The sequence below is a fragment of the Ovis aries genome, chromosome 5 (assembly GCF_016772045.2).
Source record: "Ovis aries strain OAR_USU_Benz2616 breed Rambouillet chromosome 5, ARS-UI_Ramb_v3.0, whole genome shotgun sequence".
NCBI lineage: Eukaryota > Metazoa > Chordata > Mammalia > Artiodactyla > Bovidae > Ovis > Ovis aries.
Window position 1 is genome coordinate 12,960,645 of NC_056058.1, and position 24,256 is coordinate 12,984,900.

Below are 24,256 nucleotides of genomic sequence, written 5' to 3' on the forward strand. Positions count from 1 at the left end.
ACCCATGTTCCTTCTTTTATTTCCTGAGCCACCCACGAGGCAAGGCCTTGAGCCAAGGCTAAACCAGGTGCCTCTCTCTGCATCTTTAATTCCATCTTATGGAAGGATAACTCAAGTTGACAATGCAAGGCTATAGCCCACCTGTCCCATCCATGGCTACCGATTTCCCTGAGAGCTGAGACTTGCCCGCCCATTTTTTTTTTTTTTTTTTTTTTGGCTGCTTCGGGTCTTAATTGCAGCATGCAGGATCTTATTTGTATCATGCTGGATCTATTCCTTGTAACTCATGGACTCTCTAGTTGTGGCTCTCAGACTTAGTTGCTGCACAGCATGTGGGATCTTAGTTCCCTGACCAGGGATGGAACCCATGTCCTTTGCATTGCAAAGCAGATTCTTAACCACTGGACCACCAGGGAAGTCCTATATACGTATATATTTTTTGGCTGCACCAGGTGGCTTGTGGGATCTTAGTTCCCTGACCAGGAATTGAACCTGTACCCCCTGCAGTGGAAGTATGCAATCTTAGCCACTGGACTGCCAGGGAAGTCCCAGCACCAGCTGTTCTTATCTGACTGTTTCCCCTCTGCCGATCAGGCTGCCATTTGGCTGACATGAGAAAATTCCAGTGCTCCTTTCTCTCTCCCCCACCCACCTTACCAGTTTCACCTGCTTTTAGACGGTAGAAATATGCTCTTTCATCTTCCCATCATACTTGCTGAAGTTTTGAGTTTTATATATTTGTATGCATGATTAATCTGTGTGGAATTTGTTTTGCAGTGTGATGGGAGTGGAATTAACTATTTTCTCCCTAACGCATAGTCAAGGCAACTGACTGATTCATCCTTTCCCTGCCCACTGGATATTTCATGAATTGAGTTCTTCTATGTGTAAAATTAATGCAAATTAATTTAAAAAAATACATGCATCTGGAGAACTCTAAGCTGCATTTTTTATTTTCAGTCTTAGCTATATATAAGTGAATAATATATTGTGGTTGTTCATTGAACAAATTCTGACTAAGTGCCCGTTCTGTGTCAGGTGCAATGCTGAGTGCTGGGGACAGTGTTATGAAGAAAACAGAAATCCTTGCCCTTGTGCAGCCAGCAGATGTGGGGAGAGACAGTGAACTGTCAGTGTGTAAATAAGTGATGTGGCAGGTGGCAAGACACAAAATAAAATAGGGTAACAGGAGCGGGGGAAAGGGTGCTGTTTTAGATAGGATCATCAGAGAAAGCCTAAGGAGGTGACGTTTGAGGTTGAAAGAGGTGGAGCAGGACTTTCCCTGTGGTCCAGTGGCTAAGACTCCACACTCCCAATGCGGGGATCCTGGGTTTGATCCCTGCTCAGGGAACTAGATCCCACATGCTGCAACTAAGAGTTCACATGCCTCAACCAAGACCTGGCACAGCCAAGTAAGTAAATATAAAAAAAGAAATGTGGAGCCAAGTGGCTTTCTCAGGGAAGAGATCTCTAGGGAAAAGGAACAGCCCGTGCAAAGGTCCTGATGTAAGAACCGTACCTGGTGTGTTTACAATATAACCAGGGGGACGAGGGCTCATGGTGGCAACTCCACCATCCTCGGCAGCAGATACCCAGCCCAACTTCCCTTGGTTTTTTTGTTGTTGTTGTTATTGTTGTTTTGCTGGAATATTTGGGGGGTTGAAATTCAAAAAAGGAACATATATATATATGTGTGTGTGTGTGTCAGTCTTTTCTCAAAAAAATTTAACTTTCCACATAAAAGCAATTGCTGTACCAGTGTCTGTCTCCTATTTAGAAGTAGACAGTTCAATAGCAAATAGAGTTTTGTGACATTTTATGAATCCCTCATAGTCACAACCACTGATAAAAGTGAAAAAGTTTTAAAACAACAGTGTATAGTATAATAGAGTATAGTATAGTATCATGCTCAGTCGCTCTGCTACTGCTGCTGCTGCTAAGTCTCTTCAGTCGTGTCCGACTCTGTGTGACCCCAGAGACGGCAGCCCACCAGGCTCCCCCATTCCTGGGATTCTCTAGGCAAGAACATTGGAGTGGGTTGCCATTTCCTTCCCCGATGCACGAAATGAAAAGTGAAAGTGAAGTCGCTCAGTTGTATCCGACTCCTAGCGACCCCATGGACTGCAGCCTACCAAGCTCCTGCGTCCATAGGGTTTTCCAGGCTCAGTCACTCAGTCATGTCCAACTTGCGATCCTGTGGACTGTAGCCCACCAGGCTCCTCTGTCCATGGGATTTTCCAGGCAAGAATATTGGAGTGGATTGCCATTTGCCATTTCCTCCTCCAGGGGATCTTCCTGACCTAGGAATCGAACCTGTGTCTCCTGCATTGGTAGGCGGCTTCTTTACTGCTGAGCCACCTGGAAAGCTGTAACCAGTATAACCTACAGTATAACAAGGAGGCTAGTGAACGGAATAGAGAAGGAAAGGGGAGCATGAAAGGGGCTGAGGGCAGGGATGGGACAGGGCAGAGTGGGCACAGCCTTGTGGGCCATGGGGAGGACTTGGGCTTTGGCTCAGAGTGAGGTGGGAGCCATAGAGGGTTCAGGGCAGAGGAGGGACATACCCTGAATCGGGTGATCACTGCCTCCGCTGGGCCCTACCAGGGAAACAGACTGGAGTACAAGTGTGAGAGCTCAGACACCAGGGTGGAGACACCTGCACTCTTCAGGCAGGAAATGACAGCCACGTGACAAGATCGGGGGCTGAGGAGGGGGTGAGAAGCTGTTGGATCCTGGAAGAGAACTGCAAGGTTTCTGGCCTGAGCACCAGGAGGGCAGAGCAGCCTGGGGGACCATGGTGGTTTGATATAGCCGTGCTGAATGGGAGGTGTGCCATCAGGCCCCTATGTGGGGTGCTGAGGGGGGCACGTGCCACAGGGCCGTGCCACTCAGGGGTGAGGCCTTCCCCAGAGACCCACATTTGAGCATCATCAGGGTGGAGCTGGAGTCTGCAGGAGTGTCCCCAGGGGACCTAGCACATCTGAAAGAGAAGAAGCTTCAGCCTGGGCACTGCTTGCCCTGGGCAGGGTGGGACCAGTTTGCCTTTGAGTTGGCAGGGACCACAGGAACCACAAGGCTCCTTTGAGAGGCCTGGTCACCCAAGGGCATGGCTTGGAGCCTTGGGCCTCGCCTGTTTGCTGAAGGTTGTGGGCCAGGGGGCAAGTGGGGCCTTGACAGCTAGAAGCCACTGGGGAGGAGGTGACATTTCTTTCTTTTTTTTTCATTGTGTGTTTATTTTTGGCTCTGTGGGGTCTTTATTGCTGTGCAGGTTTTCTCTAGTTGTGACAGGCGGGGGCTACTCCAGTTGCATTGTGCGGGCTTCTCATTGTGGTGACTTCTCTTGTTCCAGAGCACGGGCTCTAGGGTGCACGGTAGTTGGGGCTTCAGTAGTTGCCGCTCCTGGGCTCTGGACAACAGGCTCAGAAGTTGTGGCGCTCGGCTTAGTTGCTTTGAGGGGTGATCTTCCCAGACCGGGAATCCAACCTGCATCTCTCTCATTGGCAGGGGGATTCTTTACCTCTGAGCCACCTGGGAGTTCCAGGAGGTGATGTTTTGTTTCTCTAGGGACAAGCTGAGCTGGTGACCAGACTCCCACCAGGGGTTACCTGACTTGGAGCAGCAACAATTATTGAACACCAACTGTATATGACCACATTGATAATCCTGTGCTGACTGTGTGCCCCACCCTGGATATCTCTTCCTATTGCCTACACTCCCATACCAATTGTATCAGGCCATGTCACCCGTAGAGTTGAATGTGGTGTGATGTATGCAACTAGTCTAAGGGCTGTTGGGAGAAGCAGTTTGAACAGGAGCATGATCAAAGGAGCATACTGCTGACGTGGGGGTGGATAGCTGGGGCAGGGGGGTGTACCCTACCAGCTTTACAACTCCTTGCTGTCCCTATGCCCCCCCAGTTGTATAGCTCTTGATGGGCTATATACCCCATACCACCAGTACCCCATACCTACTGTATACCTCCACATCAGTTGAATACCCCTATACTGGCAATACAGTACATCTATGCCAACTGTATACTTGGTATCCATCCCATGCCTGGTCTTTGGCTGGTTTTTGTTTTATTTATTTCGCTGTATAGGGTTTTAGTTTCAGCACTCAGGATCTTTCATTGAGGCACACAGATTCTCTAGCTATGGCTCAAGGGTTCAGTAGTTGCAGCCAGTGGGCTTAGTCGCCCCGAGGCATGTGGGATCTTAGTTCTCTGACCAGGGATCAAACCCATGTCCCTTGCATTGCAAGGCAGATTCTTAACATCTGGACCACCAGGGAAGTCCCCACTATGGCTGGTTTTGGTTTTACACTTTAGTCCTGTTTCACAGATGAGGAAGCTGAGGCTCAGAGAATACAGGCACTGACCTGAGGATCCTCTGGCTCAGATGGGGCAGGATCATTTGAGTCCAGGCTTACCCTGTAGATGTCAGCTCCCCAAGACTGGGTTTCACAAATGCCACTGTACCCAGGAGGTGCTCAATAAATGCATGTTCTTCAAAGCAAAGGCTTCAGGATTATCAGCTGTAAGAGGGTGCAGGGATGGTAAGCTGAGATGTGTAGCCTTGGGGGCCACAAAGGAACCAGTGGGGAGCAGTGCCAGACAGGGATGTGGCATGGGGTAGGGGAAGGGACTGTCATTTCTAATTTGGGAATTCTCAGGAGACACGGGTGTGGATTTTTATATGGACTGTCTCAATATTTAACTGTTGGCACTTACTCTTTAAAAAATGCACCCACAGGTTGGAGAGCATTCAGCCCAAATGGGCTGAATAATTGGTTGTTTGGGTTCAGCCATCTGCCTGTTTTGGGGTGCCTGGCCAGACACTGATGCCTCAGTTTCCATATCTGCAGAATGGGACAATTATTAGGTCCCTTCCAGGGTTGAGAGATGTTTTAGGGCTGTGTCGCCTCGTTGCGGGGCGCGGGGGAGGCTAGCCCAGGCCATTGGGTAAAGCCAGAGTTCCCTGGGTTTGGCGGGGGGGGGGGGGGGGGGGAGGCGGAGAGGGCTAAATTGGGCGGCGGGTGAGTGGCGGGAGCAGCTGCCGCCCCGCCCTGCTCTCTCCTCCCTCTCTCCCTTCCTCCCTCCGTTTCTGGGTCCAGTAGGTCCGAGGCAGCCGCTCCGCTAGGGCCGGTCTGACCGGTTTGGGCCGTCCCGCCTGGCTCTTTGCTGGGAGGAGCTGCCGCCAGTCGGTCCCTCGGTTCCACCTCTGGGGGCGCCCGCGCGTCCGGACCGGAGGCCAGAGGGGGAGCGGCAGCGGGAGCAGGCAGGCGCCGTCGGGCCGGGCGCCCGCAGGGATGGGGAAGGAGCAGCAGCTTTATTACGGGAAGCACGGTAGGCAGCGCCCCCCTCCGCGCACGCGGGCCTGGCAACTTGGAGGGAGCAGCCGGAGGACCCGGGGTAGGGGGGTTGAGGGGAGCGCGGAACGGCAGATCTCAGCCTGTACCTGCCTCGCCTCCGCATCACCTGCCAGCACCCCTCAGCCCCTAGGCCCACCCGGAGGTCCCTCCAAAACTCCCGCATCCCAGAGGTCTGGGCTCGTAGCCTGCTTCTCCAGATCCCGTTTTTGGGTCCTCCCCCTTCCACCGGACTCCCGGGCAGCCCCTTTTTTAGCCCCAATCCCAGTCCTTCCAGTGAGTGGTAGCCAGGTGATAAATCGGGCAGTTCACGGAAAATCCAGTTATCTCTGAATCTTACTCCTCTGTGGCTAGAGGCATCCCTGGGAACATCTTGGGGAAGGGTGGTCTGCCAGGTTCATTTTGGACCACCCGGTTCAATCTTTCTGATTTTCAGGAACACCGCAGAAGTATGACCCCGCCTTCAAAGGACCCATTTACAACAGGTAAGGGGTCTGGGTTCCTGGGAGGGGCGGAGTGTCAGCTAACATTGCTTCCACCCCTGTTTCTTTACACCCGCACCCACATCTGTTCTCCAACAAACTGGTGATACATATTTGCAACTTAGAGATAAAAGAGTGGTAACAGAATGATAAAGGAATTTTCTTCATCTATAGTCTTTACAAATGCATTTTTTTCAATTCAGGCAAAAGACTGGAACAGACCATTTAACAGAACCAGAAATACTATAGACAGTGGGGTTATGGAGAAATGTTCAAACTCACTGGAAAGTAAATGAATGTAATGTAAAACAGGAACAAATAGAGTTTCCCCCTCGCAGGTTAGCAGAAGTTAAAAATAGACACACTTAAAAAAAAAAAAAAAGACACACTAGGGTATACACAAGTAGGAATATAATATTGTACACATGAAAATTACATAATGTTATAAAACAATGTTACTTCAATTAAAAAAATTGATACATATTTTGCTCTGAAACTAATTGATACAGTCTTTTTTGGAGGGAATTAGGAAATATGACATTAAAAAAAATGTACAGCTCTTCGTTCCAGAAATTAAAATTATGTGAAAAAATTTCTCTCAGTAAACCTTGCCTGTGCTGTGCTGTGCTTAGTCGCTCAGTCGTGTCTGACTCTTTTCCACCCCATGGAGTGTAGCCTGCCAGGCTTCTCTTATCCATGGCTATTCTCCAGGCCAGAAGACTGGCGTGGGTTGCCATGCCTTCTTCCAGGGGATCTTTAGAACCCGGGGATCAAACCCAGGTCTTCTGAATTGCAGGCAGATTCTGTACCAGCTGAGCTACCAGGGAAGCCCAAACCTTAGCTGTGTGTGTTAGTCTCTCAGTAGTGTCCGACTTTTTGTGATCCTGTGGACTGGGTCTCACCAGGCTCTTCTGTCCATGGGATTCTCCAGGTAAGAATCCTGGAGTAAGTTGCCATTTCCTTCTCCACAAACCTTGCCTAGATGGGCGAAAACCAACAATCTGAGTTGCATGTCTGGGAACTAGTTAGATACATTACAGTGCATCTTATTACACAGCTGCTAAAATGTACAAGCCTGGAAAAGGAAATGGCAACCCACTTGCCTGGAGAATCCCATGGACAGAGGAGCCTGGCGGGCTACCGTCCATGGGGTCGCAAGAGTCAGACACGACTAAACCACCACAACCAAAATGTACAAGAGCCCTTCTGAGTCCTCACATGGATCCCTCTCAATATAATAGTGAAAAAGCAAGACACAAACTGTGGGTGTATCATAATCATACCTGGGTTAACCAAAAAACTTTTTTTTGGAAAACATTTGTACCAGTAAATTAAAAACTCATAAGAAATCGTTAACAGAGGTTTCTCACGGAGAGGAGGATTATGTGGGAGGTAGTTCTTACTTAAGTAAATCCCTGTATGGTTTACATTTTATCATATTCATATTTAACCTTATGATATTAAAAAATAGTTTAAGGTCTACTCTCTTAACAATTTTCATAATTTATCATGCAACATTATATTTACCGTGTTGTACATTATATCACTAGTACTTATTTATCTTACAAATGGAAGCTTGTACCTTTTGAATACCTTCATCCAATGCCCTCTTCCACTTCCCAAACCCTACCTCTGGTAACCACATGTCTGATCTCTCTTTCTATGAATTAGTTTCTTTGTTTTGGAAGTATAACTGACCTACATCACTTAATTAATTCTGGGTACATAACATAGTGATTCAGTATTTCTGTACATTGCAAAATGGTCCCCACAAAATAGCTTAAATTTTAAAAAACATTAATCCATAATGCTGGTAAGGATGTAGTGAAATGGGCACGTAATCAAAAGAGAGCTAAACAATGCTGCAGCCTGCATTGAGGATAGTGTAGCATTAGGTATTAAAATTATGTTTTATTTTTTGCTTTTTAAAATTGAGTTATAATTAATAGACAATATTATATTAGTTTCAGGTGGACTCTCTAGTAATTCAGGATTTTTTATATGTTGTGAAATGGTCACTGCAATAAGACCAGTTACCATCCATTACCATACAGTGTTATTAGAATGGTTTTGACCGCATTCCCTGTGTGTATCACATTCCCATGGCTTGTTTATTTTGTAGTTGGAAGTTTGTACCTCTTCAGAAGCTTGTAACTTTTAATCCCCTTTACCTGTTCTGTCCGTTCCCCCTCCCACCTCCGCTCTTGACAACTGCCAGTTTGTGCCCTGCATCTGTGAGTCTGTTTCTGGTTTGTTTTTTTGTTCGTTTGTTTTGTTTTGTAGATTTTACATAGAAGTGAAAGCATACATTATTTGTTTTTCTCTGTCTGCCTTATTTCACTTAGCAGGATATCCTCCAGGTCTGTTGCATGTTGTGCAGATGGCAAGATTTCACCCTTTATGGAGGGCTGAGTGACGTTCCAGGGCTACCAGGTGGCTCAGCAGTAAAGAATGCACCTGCAAAAATAACAGATATAAAAAACAAAGGATACAATTTTAAAAAGAGAGAAAGTGTCCACCTACAATGTAGGAGATGTGGGTTCAGTCCCTGGGTTGGGAAGACCCCCTAGAGAAGGGAATGGCAATCCTCTCCAGTATTCTTGCCTGGAAAATTCCATGGACAGAGGAGCCTGGCGGGCTACAGTCCATGGGGTCGCCAAGTGTTGGACACGACTGAGTGACTGAGTGCGTGCCCACAGAGATACACACACAAGTAATATTCCATTGTATACACATATACCACACCTTTATCCACTCAGCTATGGATGGGCACTTAGGTTGCTTCCATATCTTGGCTATCATCAATAGTGCTGCAATGAAAGGCATTAATAGTTAAAATTCACCGCATTGGTACCACTCAGGAACATGTGTCCAAATATCACATGGAAAAGGAAATGGCAACCCACTCCAGTGTTCTTGCCTGGAGAGTCCCAGTGACGGCGGAGCCTGGTGGGCTGCCGTCTATGGGGTCGCACAGAGTTGAACACAACTGAAGCGACTTAGCAGCAGCAGCAGTGGTACATTTACAAGGCAGGACAGGGCTTCCCAGGTGGCTCAGAGGTAAAGAATCCACCTGCCAGTGCAGGAGACTCAGATTCAATCCCTGGGTTGGGAAGATCCCATGGAGGAAGAAATGGCAAACTATTCCAGTATTTTTGCCTGAAAAATCCCATGGACAGAGAAGCCTGGTGGGCTACAGCCCACGGGGTACCAGAGGGTCGGACACAACTGATGACTGAGCATGGACGCGTGCACAAGGCAGGTTGGGTCCATGATATCCAGGGCACCAGTACTCCCACGCTGATATGGTCTCTTCCTCCACAGAGGCTGCACAGATATCATTTGCTGTGTCTTCCTCTTCCTGGCTATCGTGGGTTATGTAGCTGTAGGTATCATAGGTAAGCGAAGGAGGGGATGGGATGGCAGTTCCTGGGTCTGCGGGCAGCCCACAGCCTCTGGGGCAGACAGGGAGCTGGTGGTGGAGTCCCATCACCTCAACATTCCTGGATCCCTCCACAGCTTGGACCCATGGAGACCCTCGAAAGGTGATCTACCCCACTGACAGCCGAGGCCAATTCTGCGGGCAGAAGGGCACGAAAAATGAGTGAGTGTGGCTCCTTGGGGCCTCCTGGGTCTGGAGAGACTTCCTCAGTACTGGGGAGAAGGTTCTAGGCTTCCCTCACCTCCATCCATCCACCAGTCCAGTCAGCAAGTATTTATAAAACTCCCACCATCCCCAGCCTCTGTTCGAGGCCTTGGGGACAGGGCTCTCAGTGAGACATTCAAAGTCTTGTCCTCTGGCGGCCCAAATATTAGGGGAGAGACAGAGAAGAGACAGCCCTAGATCTGATGTCAGGTGAGGCAAATGGGCAAGTTCAAAATGAGCTGTGCCGCTCCCTGGCTGTGTGACCTACAGCAAGTGTCTCGGCCTCTCTGGGCCTCATCTCCGAAATGGGGATCCTGATGTTCCCACTCTTGTGGGACTCTTCTGATGGTTAGATGAGCCAGGACATGTCCAGTGCTTAAACGGCACCTGGCATGAAGCTGCTGCTGTGGTTATTATGGTTGTTATTTCTATTTTCATTAAGAAATTCTATATAGGCCGACGGAGAAGTCTTGACAGTTTCCGTCTCCCTTCCCCAACCCCAGGAACAAACCCTTCCTGTTTTATTTCAACATCGTGAAGTGTGCTAGCCCCCTGGTCCTGCTGGAATTCCAGTGTCCCACCCCCCAGGTAACTTCCCCCCTCTCCTCCTGTTTTCTCTCCCCCGCTTACATCAATCAGGTCCTTTTTCCTCCTTTAGCAGTAGCTTCTCTCCCAGCCCTCTTTCTCCCCTTGATGAATAAGGGGGAGGAGGGTGGGACCTCTGTCCTAAGGGGATCAGGTGTCTCTTCTGACCCCACCCAACCCCTGCCTCCTGCCCCTCCCAAGATTTGTGTGGAGAAATGTCCCAGCCGTTACCTCACCTACCTGAATGCTCATGCATCTGAGGACTTTGAGTACTACAAGCAGTACTGTTTACCTGGCTTCCAGAAAAACAAGGTAAGTGGATAACTGCCCAGGGAGCCTGGGCAAAGGCAGGTCCAGAGTACTGGCCCGCAGGATCGACAACATGCTGTCTCTTGGCAGGGTGTGGCTGAAGTCCTTCGAGATGGAGACTGCCCCGCTGTCCTCATTCCCAGCAAACCCTGTGAGTCTGGGGTCCCTTGAGCTCAGGAGGGGCCTGAGGAGGTTTCAGGGGCTCCACCTGACTGGTCCCATCTCCAACTCCGTATAGTTGCCCAGCGATGTTTCCCGGCTGTCCATGCCCACAAGGGGGTCCTCATGGTGGGCAACGAGACGACCTACGAGGATGGGCATGGCTCTCGGAAAAACATCACGGAGCTGGTGGAAGGCGCCAAGTGAGGACCTCGACCCGCCACACCAGCACTGTGCTTTCCTGGGGGGTGGGGTGAGGTGGGGAACAGGGCATCCCCTGGAGCTGGCCCAGTCATGGATTGGGATCCTACCTAAGCCTTGTCTGCCCTCCCCCAGGAAGGCCAGTGGAGTCCTGGAGGCCCGGCAGCTGGCCATGAGGATATTTGAAGATTACACAGTCTCCTGGTACTGGATTATCATGTAAGTTGAGAGGGAGGGTGAGCTACCCTATCTGAGATTGGTGAGGGGATCAGGATCCACTTACATCCCTGTTTTATCTCTCAGAGGCCTGATTATCGCCATGGTGCTGAGCCTCCTGTTCATCATCCTGCTCCGATTCTTGGCTGGCATTATGGTCTGGGTGATGATCGTCATGGTGATCCTGGTCCTAGGCTACGGTAAGTCTCTCCCTCCCTGTGTCCTCCCCTCCCCACTGTCTGCAAAGTGCCTGTGCCCTTGGAGCTGTCATTGCCCATCAAGAATCTTCTCTTGGGACTTCCTTGGTGGTCCAGTGGTTAAGACTTCATGCATCCAATGCAGGGGGCGTGGGTTCAATCCCTGGTCAGGGAACTAAGATTGCACATGCAGTGCTAAGTTGCTTCTGTCGTGTCTGACTCTTTGTGACCCTATGGACCATAGCCCGCCAGGCTCCTCTGTCCATGGGATTCTCCAGGCAAGAATACTAGAGTGGGTTGCTGTGCCCTCCTTCAAGGGATCTTCCCAACCCAAGGATCGAATCCGTGTCTCTTAGGTCTCCTGCATCGGCAGGCGGGTTCTTTACCACTAATGCCACTTGGGAAGCCCAAGATCCCACATATCCCACAGCCAAAACAACCCAGAATCTTCTTTTGAGGAAATTCCCTGGTAGTCCAGTGGCTAGGACTTGCGCTTTCACTGCTGGGCCCTGGGTTTGATCCCTGATCACAGAACTAAGATTCTGAAGGCTGTAAGGTATGACCAAAAAAAAAAAATTCTGAGCCATCAGACATTGTCTATGTCTTTCACTGGGAATATTTGTGAAGATGTTCATCTCAACATCATTTATGAGAGCAGACACTTGGAAACAACTTCCATGCTCGTTTATGTGCGATGGGTTAGATCATAATGTTCCTAAACAGGGCTGGATCTGTATTTTGTTGACAGCAAAGTCATCGTCAAGAAGGCCATCTAGCACAGTGGTTAAGGCCACGTGCTCTGGCATCAGAGAGCCCAGGGTCTGAATACAGCCTCTTCCAGTTCCTTGCTCTATGACCTTGGGCAAGTGACTCAACCTCCCCATGCCTCAGTGTCCTCCTCCATAAAATGGGAATAATTAGTATTTACTAGTTTAGAGATTTGATGAGAAGAAGATAGGCTATGAATGAGATGGGGAAGGGCCCTGTGACTCTGAACACAGTGCTTCATGTTCTGTTTATTCATTTAAACTTTGCCAGATATGCAACCTAAACTGAGGACACAGATATTAAAATATTCATGTGTTTTTTTTTTTTTTTTTGCCCACACTGTGCAGCATGTAGGATCTTAGTTCTCCAACCAGAGATCAAACCCATGCCCCCTGAAGTGGAAGCTCAAAGTCCTAACCACTGGGCTGCCAGGGAATTCCCAAAATATTCATGTTAATAGTGGTTTCTAGCTAGGTGCTGGCAGTTCAGGTGGTTAGCTTTTTGTCTTTGTTTTTTAAATAGTTTTGTTGCCTTTGTTACTCGGTGACTCCACGGTAATGAATCCACCTGCAATGCAGGAGACTTGAGTTTGATGCCTGGGTTGGAAAGATCCCCTGGAGAAGGAAATGGCTACCCATTCCAGCATTCTTGTCTGGGAAATCCCATGGATGGAGGAGCCTGGTGGGTTACAATCCATGAGGTTGCAAGAGTTGGACATGACTTAGCAACTAAATCACCACCATTACCATCTTGCTACTCCCCTTGGCTGTGCTGGGTCTTAGTTGTGGCACAAGGGATGTTTTAGTTGTGACATGTGAACTCTTACTTGTGGCATGTGGGATCTAGTTTCCTGACCAGGAACTGAGCCTGATGCCCCTGTATTGGGAGCTTGGGAGTCTTAACTATTGGACTACTAGGGAAATCTCTGGTGACTAGCTTTTTGTACGTTATCCGTACTTTATAATTTTCTTCTACAGAGAGCTAAAGAGAATGCTGAGAATCCCTAATGCTGCCCCACTAGATGTTAGCACCCATGTCCTCCCTCCCCACCCATGAATCATCATTACAGGGTGGCAGAGGGGTCAGGTTGGAGGAGGAAATGGCAACCTACTCCAGTATTCTTGCCTGGAGAATCCCATGGATAGAGGAGCCTCACAGGCTCCAGTCCCTAGGGTCTCAAAGAATCGGACACGACTGAAGCAACTGAGGAAAGCCTCAGGTCACACAATACCCTGATACCTGCTCACTCGTACATCTTGTATTGAATGACTATGTCCTGGGCAGTCTTCTAGGTCCTGGGCTTATAGCAATGAATACACCGGGACAAATCTTACTCTTGTGGAGTTTATATTCCAGGGGGTATGGGCAAGATGGACAAGAAACAAACCAGGTAACCTCTGGGATGTCAAAACAGTGAAGGGGGATAAGAATTTGGAGTATAAGAGGGTATTATTCTAAAGTGGGGAAGGGATCCTAGAAGGTTGCATGAGAAGGTGACTTTAGGGCAGAGACTAGACGATGTAGGGGATCCAGCTGGGGAGAGACTGAACCAGGCAGCAGGAACAGCCAGTGCAAAGGCCCTGAGGCAACAGCAGCCCCCTCTCAGCCTTGGTTTTTGTTTTCTGTTAAATGGGTATCATTGTACCTGCTTTGCAGCATTGGGGGAGCAGTGGTTGGGCTGAGGTCAGTGGTAGCACAGTGGTTCCCCTGTGCAGGAATACTGCATTGCTACATGGAATATGCTCGGCTGCGTGGTGAGGCCGGCTCTGACGTCTCCCTGGTGGACCTTGGCTTCCAGACAGACTTCCGTGTGTACCTGCACTTGCGGCAGACCTGGGTGGCCTTCAGTGAGTCCCAGCTCCCCACTTGGTGAGGCCTGGGTGGGAGCGGGGAGCCCAGGCAGGTGGCAGACTTGAATTCACCCTCTGCCCCCCACAGTGATCATTCTGAGCATCATTGAGGTTATTATCATCTTGCTGCTCATCTTTCTACGGAAGAGAATTCTCATTGCCATCGCACTCATCAAAGAAGCCAGCAGGTGGGTGCTGGGGTGCCAGAGGGTCCCCAGCTGGGGCATTCGTGGGGCTGCTTGGGCTTTGATGTCTGTGTCTCTGCTCCTTCCAGGGCTGTGGGATACGTGATGTGCTCCTTGCTGTACCCACTGGTCACCTTCTTCCTGCTGTGCCTTTGCATCGCCTACTGGGCTAGCACCGCTATGTATCCACCGTCAGATCCTGGTCTCTGACCCCAGGGATGGCTAAAAGTGCCCATCTTGCCTGGAGATGACCCGCAGCCTGGGGGCAAGGCCAGAACCTGCTGTGGGAATGGATTCTTTTTCTGTGCGCCCCTGTGGTCCCTAAGTCCTGAACTTAGATTCCTTAACAAGCTTCTAGCTTCCTGTCCACTTCCAATGAAGCTGTCTATAAGATCTTCAATGACACCAGCTGCCCAGTTGCTGGGAAAACCTGCAACCCCGAGGTGAGTGTCCCCAAATAGAGGGATGGCTGTTTCTCTGATAGCCCACAGATGATCTGAAATCTGTTGTTTCCACTTGGGGACCAGTGGAGCAAACATTTGATGCCTGCTGTACGTCCTGTGCCAGATGCAGGGAGCATGAGGGGGAAGAGATCCAGCCTGGCCCTCACTCCCCCCGACTCCCTAAGTGCTGATCCACTCACCTTCCCCCCACCCTTGACTTCGTCTCCTGCTACTGCACCCCTCTGTTCACCCAGTGGTGGCCAGTTCTTGCTTCCAAAACCCTGTCCTTGCTTTTCACAAGCCCCTCACCTGCCCTCTGTGGTCTTCATAGTGATCTCTGCCACTTGTGATCTGTCCACATGGCCATTCCATTGATCCTCATGATAGTTTATCCTGTCTTCCTGATGCCCATTGAGACAACGAACTCTGATCCTGCTTTTAGAACCCCTTTTGCAAGCCCTTCTTGGAAACTCCCAGTTCCTTGACTTAACTCAGTTCCTCATGACTCCTGTCCCACTCCATGGTCCACCTGACCTGGACCTGATGCCCAGAGCCCACTCTGAACCACAAGGCCCTAAGATATGACCAGGCTCTGCATCCCTCCCACAGACCTTCCCCTCCTCCAATGAATCCCGCCTGTGTCCTGGAGCCCACTGCCAGTTCGCCTTCTATGGTGGTGAATCGACCTACCACCGGGCCCTGTTGGGCCTGCAGATCTTCAACGTCTTCATGTTTTTCTGGCTGGCCAACTTCGTGCTGGCACTGGGCCAAGTCACACTAGCCGGGGCGTTTGCCTCCTACTACTGGGCCATGAACAAGCCGGATGATTTGCCTGCCTTCCCGCTCTTCTCTGCCTTTGGCCGGGCGCTCAGGTGGGGAGCCAGGTGGGCTGGGGGTTGGGGGTGAGATGGAGTGGAAGAGGCCTGGCCCGGCCGCTGACCACCCCCTCGGCTCACAGGTATCACACAGGCTCCCTGGCCTTTGGCTCCCTCCTTCTGGCCGTCGTGCAGGTCATCCGAGTGATGCTGGAGTACTTGGATCAGCGCTTGAAAGGTATGGCCCACAGGTGGTTGACATGATTCCCATGGTGGGGGCGGGGCTACGGGGCTAGACTGGGATTGATTCTTGGAGGGAGGTGGGGCTAAATTGCTGGGACCGAGTTTGGTTGCTGCCTATGGGGCTTTCGTGATTCGCTCCTGTGATGAGGAATGGCTGGAAGAGCCCATTGAAAGGAGTTCTTTCCGTTGAAGGGGTGGGAACAAGAGGCGGGGCCACCATTGGTTCCTGAAGAGACGGTCAGGCTGGGATTGGTTGTACTTTGGGGTGGAGCCAAGGAGATCTCAAGGATTGGCTTTTGCCTGGGAGGCAGGGCCAGGGTAGCGTGTGGGTTGTCACTTACTCCTATCTTGGGGGACTGGGCTGAGGGTCACTGTTGGTTCCTACCAGCTTGCGGGACAGGACCCCAAGGGTCCTGAATCAAGTCTCCCTTTCCTTGTCTATTCGAGAAGGGGGCTCTAAGAGTACTGGACTCTGCCAAGTGTGTGAAGCAAGGAAGTAGGGGCTCCTACCAGGCCGAGTGGGGTTTCCTCTCACCTCTGCATCTCTCTCATCTACCAGCGGCAGAGAACAAGTTTGCAAAGTTCCTCATGAGCTGTCTCAAATGCTGCTTTTGGTGTCTAGAGAAATTCATCAAATTCCTCAACAGAAATGCCTACATCATGGTGAGTAGGCCTGGGACCAAGATCTAACCCACCAGCTGCTGCTAGCTGGAGGAGCCCTCATTCCCCGGCCTGGTGGGGCTGACCCATCGCTCCCACCTCCCTCCAGATTGCCATCTATGGCACCAACTTCTGCACCTCAGCCAGAAACGCCTTCTTCCTGCTCATGAGAAACATCATCAGGTCAGGGAAAAACACCCTTCTTTGGCTACCTCCCTCCTCCCCCAGGCCCTGAGCCAGCATTCACGTCTGCTTCTTACTGTCCCCTGTAGGGTGGCTGTCCTGGATAAAGTCACCGACTTCCTCTTCCTGTTGGGCAAACTTCTGATAGTCGGTAGCGTGGGTGAGTGTTGTCTGGCTGCAGAGAGACTGTTGGAGGCCATTAGTGAGCTGCTATTGGCCCCCATGTCTTCTATAATAACCGTCTTCTCTGGGGTCTTCTTGGTGGTGGGGGAGGCATTTCCTTTATCCAGAACCCTCAACCATCTCCATTTCCTTCTGCTCTCCAGGGATCCTGGCTTTCTTCTTCTTCACTCACCGAATCAGGATCGTGCAGGACACAGCACCACCCCTCCATTATTACTGGGTCCCTATAGTGGTATGAACCTTTGGGGGTGGGCAGGGGTTGGGGAGAAGGAGATGTCAGGACTTGCCTGGCGTCCTCTGACTGGACAGATGTGAATGGAAGCAGAGGTGGGGAATGGTTGTTTAACTCAGGCCACAAATGTTTATTAAGTACCAACCATGTTCCGGGGCCTCCCTGGTGACTCAGTGGTAAAGAATCCGCCTGCAGTGCAGGAATTAAAGGAGGTGCAGTTTCAATCCCTGGGTCAGGAAGATCCCCTGGTAGAGGGCATGGCAACCCACTCCAGTCTTCTTGCCTGGAGAATCCCATGGACAGAGGAGTCTGGTGGGCTACAGTCCATAGGGTCACAAAAAGAGTCAGACACGACTGAAGCAACTTAGCACAACTATGTTCCAGGCACGACCTGGGAGGGCTTCCCTTCAAAGGCCTTACAGCTTAGGAGTAAAGGCACCAGCTTAGGAGCCAGGCACCTCTCTGGTGGTCCAGTGAAGACTCCATGCTGCCAATGCAGGAGGCATGGGTTCGATCTCTGCTCAGGGAAGTAAGATCCCACATATTCCACATGCCCATGATGATGCAAATTAGATGTATGCTTGCAAAGTTGTACGTTCCAGAAGAAGAATTACAGGGAGCCAAGTGTTAGAGCTTGCAGTGGAGGATGTGGGCAGGTGTGGGAGTCTAGAGGGCTTCCCCATGGAAGTGATGTCATGTCTAAGATTTGAAAGAGATGCAGGCAATATTGTGGCAGAGGGGACAAACACCTGAGGCAGGTCTGTGCCAGGAACAGTGAGCAAATGAGTGTGGTTGGTGTGGAGGGAGTGAAGGGATGAGGAGGCGGAGACTGGGCAGGCAGAGGATGGGGCTGTGGCTAGGGGTTTAGGTCATCCCCCTAAGAGCAGTACAGTATCTGAGTGCAGCACTTGGAGCCCAGTGACCTCGATTTTTATTTTCGTTCTTTGTTTGCTAGTTCTGAGTGACTCTGGGCAAGTTATTTAATCTGTTCACTTTAGTCACCAAGGCCCTCTGAGTTTCCAGGTTGCTGGGGGATATAAATGGAACAGACAGAGTCTAGTAGGGATGTGGGCATTACAGCTGTCATGCACTAGGGACTTCCCTGGCAGTCCAGAGGTTAAGACTCTGTGCTTCCAATTCAGGGGGCATGAGTTCGATCCCTGCTCAGGAACTAAGATCCCATACCCCTTGTAGTGCAGCCAAAAAAATTAAAAAGAAAAAAGAATACTGTCAAAACCTATCATTCCCTAAAAAATGCAGCCAAAGGCCTTAAATGAGGGGCTGGCTTATCAGCAGGGAAATGGCATGCTGCTAGCTGGAAGGGATGAGGTGGTGGGTAGAGGTTGCCCTGGGCAGAAGGGTGGAAAGAGCTTGTCTGTCCTCTGCCCAGACGGTGGTCATCGGCTCCTACCTGATCGCCCATGGCTTCTTCAGTGTCTACGGCATGTGCGTGGACACACTTTTCCTCTGTTTCTGTGAGTAACCCCTCACCCCCGACCCTTGCAGGGCCCTGACTCGCTTCTCCCCTTTGGGCAGAACATCTCCCTGCGATGGGGCTACACATCTGCCCACCTGGTGCCCGCGGCCTCCCCAGAGCCTGGCTGTCCCTAGGGCCCCAGGTTGCCCCACCTCCCACCCCACCCCCAGCTTCTCCCCCCGCGTTCAGAGCTGCTCCATCCTCTTGTCCTTTGGTCAGGCTGCAGCTGGAACACTGTCCCTTGGGCCCTCGGCTTTGGAGTTTCTGGCTCTGTGGGGGGCATCTGTGGCTGCCACTAACTCTGGTTTCTCCGTCTATTTTTTGGTTTTTTGTTTTCTCTTTTCTCTTCCTCTCCATGCCTGCTGGCTTCCCTGAAACTCCGCCCCCCGCCCCGCCTCCCTCATCCCCTCCCTTCCTGACCACCCCATTTCCCCCCTTGCTGGTTCCTGGGGGAGCCCAGGTGAGGACCTGGAAAGAAATGACGGCTCTCAGGAGCGACCCTACTTCATGTCGCCCGAGCTGAGAGACATCCTGTTGAAGGGGAGTGCGGAGGAGGGGAAGCGGGCGGAAGTCGAGGAGTAGAGAGGGAGGCTGGCTTGTAGATCAGGGCGGGTGCATGCGGGGCTTTCGGGCCTGGGAGCGGGGATCAGCGTGTGTTTGCGTGTGTGTGTGTGCGCCCCCCGTTCCCACCTCGCTCCAGTCCCAGCGCCTCTTGCTTCTTAACCCTCTGAGGCTTCTCTGTGGCCCACCCCCCTCCCCATCCACCACCCCCCCCCAATCCCCCGGTGCCCCCGCCCGTGGGCTCCCCTCATGCCGCCTGCTCTGGGGCCTCTCTCCGCAGTGGAGGACTTGGAGAGGAACGATGGGACGCCCGAGAGGCCTTACTTCATGTCTCTCACCCTCAAGAAGATCTTGAACAAGACCAACAAGAGGCAGGCGGAGGCCTAGAGGCCCCGCCCCCACCCTCCCTGGAACTTTCGTGTCGTGTGCTGGGCAGCTGGGTCAGAACCCTCAGCCCATCGGGCTGACCTGAAGTCCTATCACTGCCGCCCCCTTCCTGCCCCACCCATCATCCAGTTACCACCAGGGAACCTGCAGGATTTGGGGCATCACCTCCCTATGCCAAGGGCCAGTCGCAGTTTTCTGGGCACCTCCCCCCCTCACTATTTCACCCCCCACCAGCCAGGATGAGAATCCAGGTGGGGCTTCTTATTATCCAACATGTGGGGCCTCTGTGGGCTGCCCTGTGGTTCCTGCCCCCTCTTACGACAGGACAGTATTTGTGTCTGCAACAGCGGTGGCTGCAACAAGGCCACTGTAACCTGCGTCTGCTCTGGCCAGGATGCCAGAACCCTTTCTCCAGGCTGAACAACTGGCTACTGGCCACTGCAGGCATTTCTTTTAAACCTGGACATGCATTAAAGGGTCTCTTAGCTTTTTCTCTGTCTTCACGGCTGAGATGGGGCCGCTAAAGAATGCTTATGTCCCCTCCTTGGGTGTTGCTGTGTGTACCCAGGTAGGGGTGTCTCCTGGCCAGGGAGGCAGCAGCTGGGGTGTCGATGGGGTGGAGAAGAGGGAGGTAGGTTTTGGGGGCAGGGAGGCTGGGGGTAGGCTGGTGGGGAGGAGGTTGGTAATAGCGGCAAAAATGGAAACCGGCTGGCTGGCTGAGTCGGGCCTAATTTCCCCTTTTCTCTGCCACTTATTGACACACCTCTCTTTGTAAGAGACATAAGAAACTGAATCCACCCAAGGGATGATTTTGAAGAAAGGGGGGATGGGGGTAGATGCCTTGGGCAAATGGGCACCCCCCCACCCCCAGTCTCCTCGCTTTGAGGATCTTTTGCCAAATGTGTTGAATTCAGGGGAACTGGTGTACCCGTTCTCCCTTCGCCATATCTCAAGGCCCCCCATATCGATATGGGATCTGGAGAAGCCCCAACCTGGGGTTTCTGTCTCCTGTGCCTACCTGCCCCCCTCCCCCATTCTGTCCACACACCCCTATGTGTAACTGCATTCCAACCACTAATAAAGTGCCTATTGTACAGTGCCTGGGCCTGGAGTGTTTGTGGGGGAGAGTGGGAGGCTGGTGGGGGAAACGCCAGCTTCAGCCACTCTGAGATCCTCCGAGCTGGGGCGACTCTCTCCTGGGGGAAGGAGGGAGGGCAGGAAGCCCGCTGTCTGCTGGCCTCCAACTGAATTCTACCATGCAGCCGTTCAGGTTTCTCCTGAACAAATACCCCTTATTAGGCTCTGATCCCCAGACTCCAGAAGGCGGCAGTGACCTGCCCACCTCCTCGGCACACTGCCTGGACACGTGCCCCCAGGCAGGCTTTGTCCTGGGCCCAGCACTTGGGCACCACAATCTAGTTTAAGTGGCTTCAGACCTGCCAAGCCGCTCCACCCTGCTCACTACTGCCCCCTGGTGCCAGCTCTGTTACTGTCACCTCTGGGCCAACTGCTCCACCTTGTTAATTTTCTTTCTCGCCCCAACGTTGCCTTTTTTTGTAAATAGCTACCATTTTTGGAGTACTCCTTATCTGCACACATACAGTCCCCACTCATTAAGGCAGGGAAGTTTGCAACGTCTCTGAAGGTCGCCCAGCAGGAAAGGGGCTGAGAAGTTTAAGTCTCATTGCCTCAAAGCCCTCAGCTTCTATCCTGTACAGACACTCTCTAGGTTTGCTTGTTCACCTCAATCTTTTGGGTTTATTCCTTTCTTACTGCCATCTCTTGTTAACCCTGCCTCCAAAATAGCTCCTAAACCTGCTTGTGTGTTAACTTGCTTCAGTCGTGTTTGATTCTTTGCGACCCTATGCCTGCTGGATTCCTCAGTCCCTGGAATTCTCCAAGCAAGAATACTGGTGTGGGTTGTCATGCCCTTCTCCAGAGGATCTTCCCAAGCCAGGGATTGAACCTGAGTCTCATGTCTCCTGCATTGGCAGGCAGGTTCCTTACCACTAGTGCCACGTGGAAAGCCCAAACCAGTTTACATCTCTCCATATTTTCAGCTCCCAACCCTCATTATCAACTCATCTGCCCTCATTTCTTCAGTTTCCCTCACAGGCCCAGAAGGGCGTCTGTATAACATCTGAGTTCACACTTCCTCTGCTCAAGAACCCTCCATGGATCCCTTTTACTGAGTGAAAGCCAAAGCAACCCACAGGGCCCTGCCCCATCCGCCCTCTTTAACGCACTCAGGCTGACCTCATGCAACCGCCCTGGGCCCGGGGCTTATGCCAGGCACATCATCTGGCTCTTTTCACCTAGCTCCTTATCCTCCTGCTTTCAGCTCAGGTGTTGGCTCCAGAAAGTTTACTTGCTCACTGAAATCTGTTTTAGCAAACTTGTGGATACCAAGGAGGGAAGTGGGGTGGGATGAATTGGGAGATTGGGATTGACAGTTACACTTTAGTTTTCAGTTCAGTCCCTCAGTGGTGTCCAACTCTGCGACCCCAAGGTCTGCTGCACACCAGGCTTCCCTGTCCATCACCAACTCCCAGAGCTTGTTCAAACTCATGCCCATCAAGTCGGTGATGCCATCCAACCATCCCGTCCTCTGTCATCCCCTTCTCCCGCCTTCAATCTTTCCCAGCATCAGGGTCTTTTACAATGAGTCAGTTCTTCGCATCAGGTGGTCAAAGTATTGGAGCTTCAGCTTCAGTCCTTCCAATGAATATTCAGGACTTATTTACTTTAGGATTGACTGGTTTGATCTCCTTGCAGTCCAAGGGACTCTCAAGAGTCTTCTCCAACACAGTTCAAAAGCATCAATTCTTTGGCACTCAGCTTTCTGTATGGTCCAACTCTCACATCCTCACACGACTACTGGAAAAACCATGGCTTTGACTATATAGACCTTTGGCGGCAAAGTGATGTCTCTGCTTTTTAATATGCTGTCTAGATTGGTTGTAGCTTTTCTTCCAAGGAGCAAGCATCTTTTAATTTCATGGCTGCAGTCACCATCTGCAGTGATTTTTGGAGCCCAGAAAAATAAAGTCTGTCACTGTTTCCATTTTTTCCCTATCTATTTGCCATGAAGTGATAGGACCGGATGCCATGATCTTAATTTCCTGAATGCTGAGTTTAAAGCCAACTTTTCACTCTCCTCTTTCACTTTCATCAAGAGGCTCTTTAGTTCTTCTTCACTTTCTGCAATAAGGGTGGTGTCATCTGCTTATCTGAGGTTATTGATATTTCTCCCTGTAATCTTAATTCCAGCTTGTGATTCATCCAGCCCTGCATTTCACATGATATACTCTCCATACAAGTTAAATAAGCAAGGTGACAATATACAGCCTTGACATACTCCTTTTCCAACTTGGAACTAGTCTGTTGTTCCATGTCTGGTTCTAACTGTTGTTTCTTGACCTGCATACAGACTCCTTAGGAGGCAGGTCAGGTGGTCTGGTATTCCCATCTCTTGAAGAATTTTCCAGTTTGTTGTGATCCACACAGTCAAAGGCTTTGGCGTAGTCAATAAAGCAAATGTTTTTCTGGAACTCTCTTGCTTTTTTAATGATCCCTGTTTAGCACAGGGAACTCTACTCTCTGCTCTGTGGTGACCTAAATGGGAATGAAATCTAAACAAGAGGATATATATGTGTATATATAAACATATACACACACATATATACGTACATAACCTAGATATGCAGATAACACTACCCTAGCAGCAGAAATCAAGAGGAACTAAAGAGCCTCTTGATGAAGGTAAAAGAAGAGTGAAAAGCTGGCTTAAAACTCAACATTCAAAAAATTAAGATCATGGCATCTGGTCCCATTCCTTCATGGCAAATAGATATGGAAAAAATGGAAACAGGTACAAACTTTATTTTCTTGGGCTCCAAAATCACTGCAGGTGGTGACTACAACCATGAAATTAAAAGATGCTTGCCCCCTGGAAGAAAAGCTACAACCAACCTAGACATCATATTAAAAAGCAGAGACATCACTTTGCCGACAAAAGTCTGTACAGTTGAAGCTATGGTTTTTCCAGTAGTCATGTACCTGAGAGTTGGACCATAAAGAAGGTTGAGCGCTAAAGAATTGATGCTCTCAAACTGTGGTTATAGAGAAGATTCTTGAAAGCCACTTGGACTGCAAAGAGACCAAACCAGTCAATCCTAAAGGAAACCAACCCTGAATATTCATTGGAGGTACTGACACTGAAGCTCCAGTCCTTTGACTACCTGATTCGAAGAACTGACTCAGTGGAAAAGACCCTAATGCTGGCTGGGAAAGATTGAAGGCGGGAGAAGGGGATGTCAGAGAATGAGATGGTTGGATGGCATCATCGACTCGATGGACATGAGTTTGAGCAAACTCTGGGAGCCAGGGAAGGACAGAGAAGCCTGGTGTGATGCAGTCGATGGAGTTGCAGAGTCAGACATGACTGAGTGCCTGAACAGTACACATGTATGTACCTATCACCCTACTGTACAGCAGAAACTAACACTGGAAAGCAACCGTTGTTGCTTAGCCTCTAGGTTGCGTCTGACTCTTCTGTCCATGGGATTTCCCAGGCAAGAATACTGGAGTGGGTTGCCATTTTCCTTCTCCAGATCTTGCCATTTCTTCTGCCAGATCTTCCCCACCCAGGTACCAAATCTAAGTCTCCTGCATTGATAGGTGGATTCTTTACCACTGAGCCACCAGGGAAGCCTAGTCATGATCTTATCTGCCCCTATATCAGAGATTTAATAGGGGCTGCCTTAGAAGAATGAGATACTCAAAAGCCAGTTTTTCAGAAATGTAATCTTGGGAATACCCTGCCTCCTTTGAGTTGTTAGGATTCAGTGCTTTCACTGATAGGGGTGCGAGTTCGATCCCTAGTCAGGGAACTAAAACCCTGCAAGCTGAGTGACTTGGCCGAAAAAGAAAATGTAACCTTGGGACCCTTTCGAAAGAGGTCTAAGGACTTGAGAGTCAGAAAACTAGAAATCTTCCTCGTTCTGCCACTTGGTAGCGCTGTTAGCTTGGTCAAGTTGCCCTACCACTGTGCATCTTCCGTCAAGTGTCATACAGAGGCATAGCTGATCTCCAACTTTTGGCTAAA

The 24,256-nt window shown here is 50.4% G+C and overlaps 1 protein-coding gene across 4 annotated transcripts in view; it reads left to right on the forward strand.

The window, feature by feature from the left end:
- Nucleotides 1–20,248, forward strand: part of SLC44A2 (solute carrier family 44 member 2) — a 31,249-nt gene extending 11,001 nt beyond the window's left edge. The window contains exons 2-23 of one of the 4 annotated variants that reach the window (XM_060415472.1): nucleotides 5,113–5,344; nucleotides 5,804–5,852; nucleotides 9,174–9,247; nucleotides 9,369–9,453; nucleotides 9,999–10,083; nucleotides 10,282–10,392; nucleotides 10,480–10,540; nucleotides 10,628–10,751; nucleotides 10,885–10,968; nucleotides 11,053–11,165; nucleotides 13,646–13,777; nucleotides 13,869–13,968; nucleotides 14,055–14,147; nucleotides 14,324–14,408; nucleotides 15,018–15,280; nucleotides 15,367–15,461; nucleotides 16,026–16,129; nucleotides 16,236–16,309; nucleotides 16,399–16,469; nucleotides 16,636–16,724; nucleotides 18,115–18,199; nucleotides 18,662–20,248. In XM_060415472.1, coding sequence (XP_060271455.1) covers nucleotides 5,308–5,344; nucleotides 5,804–5,852; nucleotides 9,174–9,247; nucleotides 9,369–9,453; nucleotides 9,999–10,083; nucleotides 10,282–10,392; nucleotides 10,480–10,540; nucleotides 10,628–10,751; nucleotides 10,885–10,968; nucleotides 11,053–11,165; nucleotides 13,646–13,777; nucleotides 13,869–13,968; nucleotides 14,055–14,147; nucleotides 14,324–14,408; nucleotides 15,018–15,280; nucleotides 15,367–15,461; nucleotides 16,026–16,129; nucleotides 16,236–16,309; nucleotides 16,399–16,469; nucleotides 16,636–16,724; nucleotides 18,115–18,199; nucleotides 18,662–18,783 — 2,136 coding nt within the window. In that variant the 5' untranslated portion in view covers nucleotides 5,113–5,307 and the 3' untranslated portion in view covers nucleotides 18,784–20,248. The remainder of the gene's footprint in view (nucleotides 1–5,112; nucleotides 5,345–5,803; nucleotides 5,853–9,173; nucleotides 9,248–9,368; nucleotides 9,454–9,998; nucleotides 10,084–10,281; nucleotides 10,393–10,479; nucleotides 10,541–10,627; nucleotides 10,752–10,884; nucleotides 10,969–11,052; nucleotides 11,166–13,645; nucleotides 13,778–13,868; nucleotides 13,969–14,054; nucleotides 14,148–14,323; nucleotides 14,409–15,017; nucleotides 15,281–15,366; nucleotides 15,462–16,025; nucleotides 16,130–16,235; nucleotides 16,310–16,398; nucleotides 16,470–16,635; nucleotides 16,725–18,114; nucleotides 18,200–18,661) is intronic. The other 3 variants (XM_060415473.1, XM_027969642.2, XM_042249947.1) reach the window with 3 other exon arrangements.
- The last annotated feature ends 4,008 nt before the right edge of the window (nucleotides 20,249–24,256 follow it).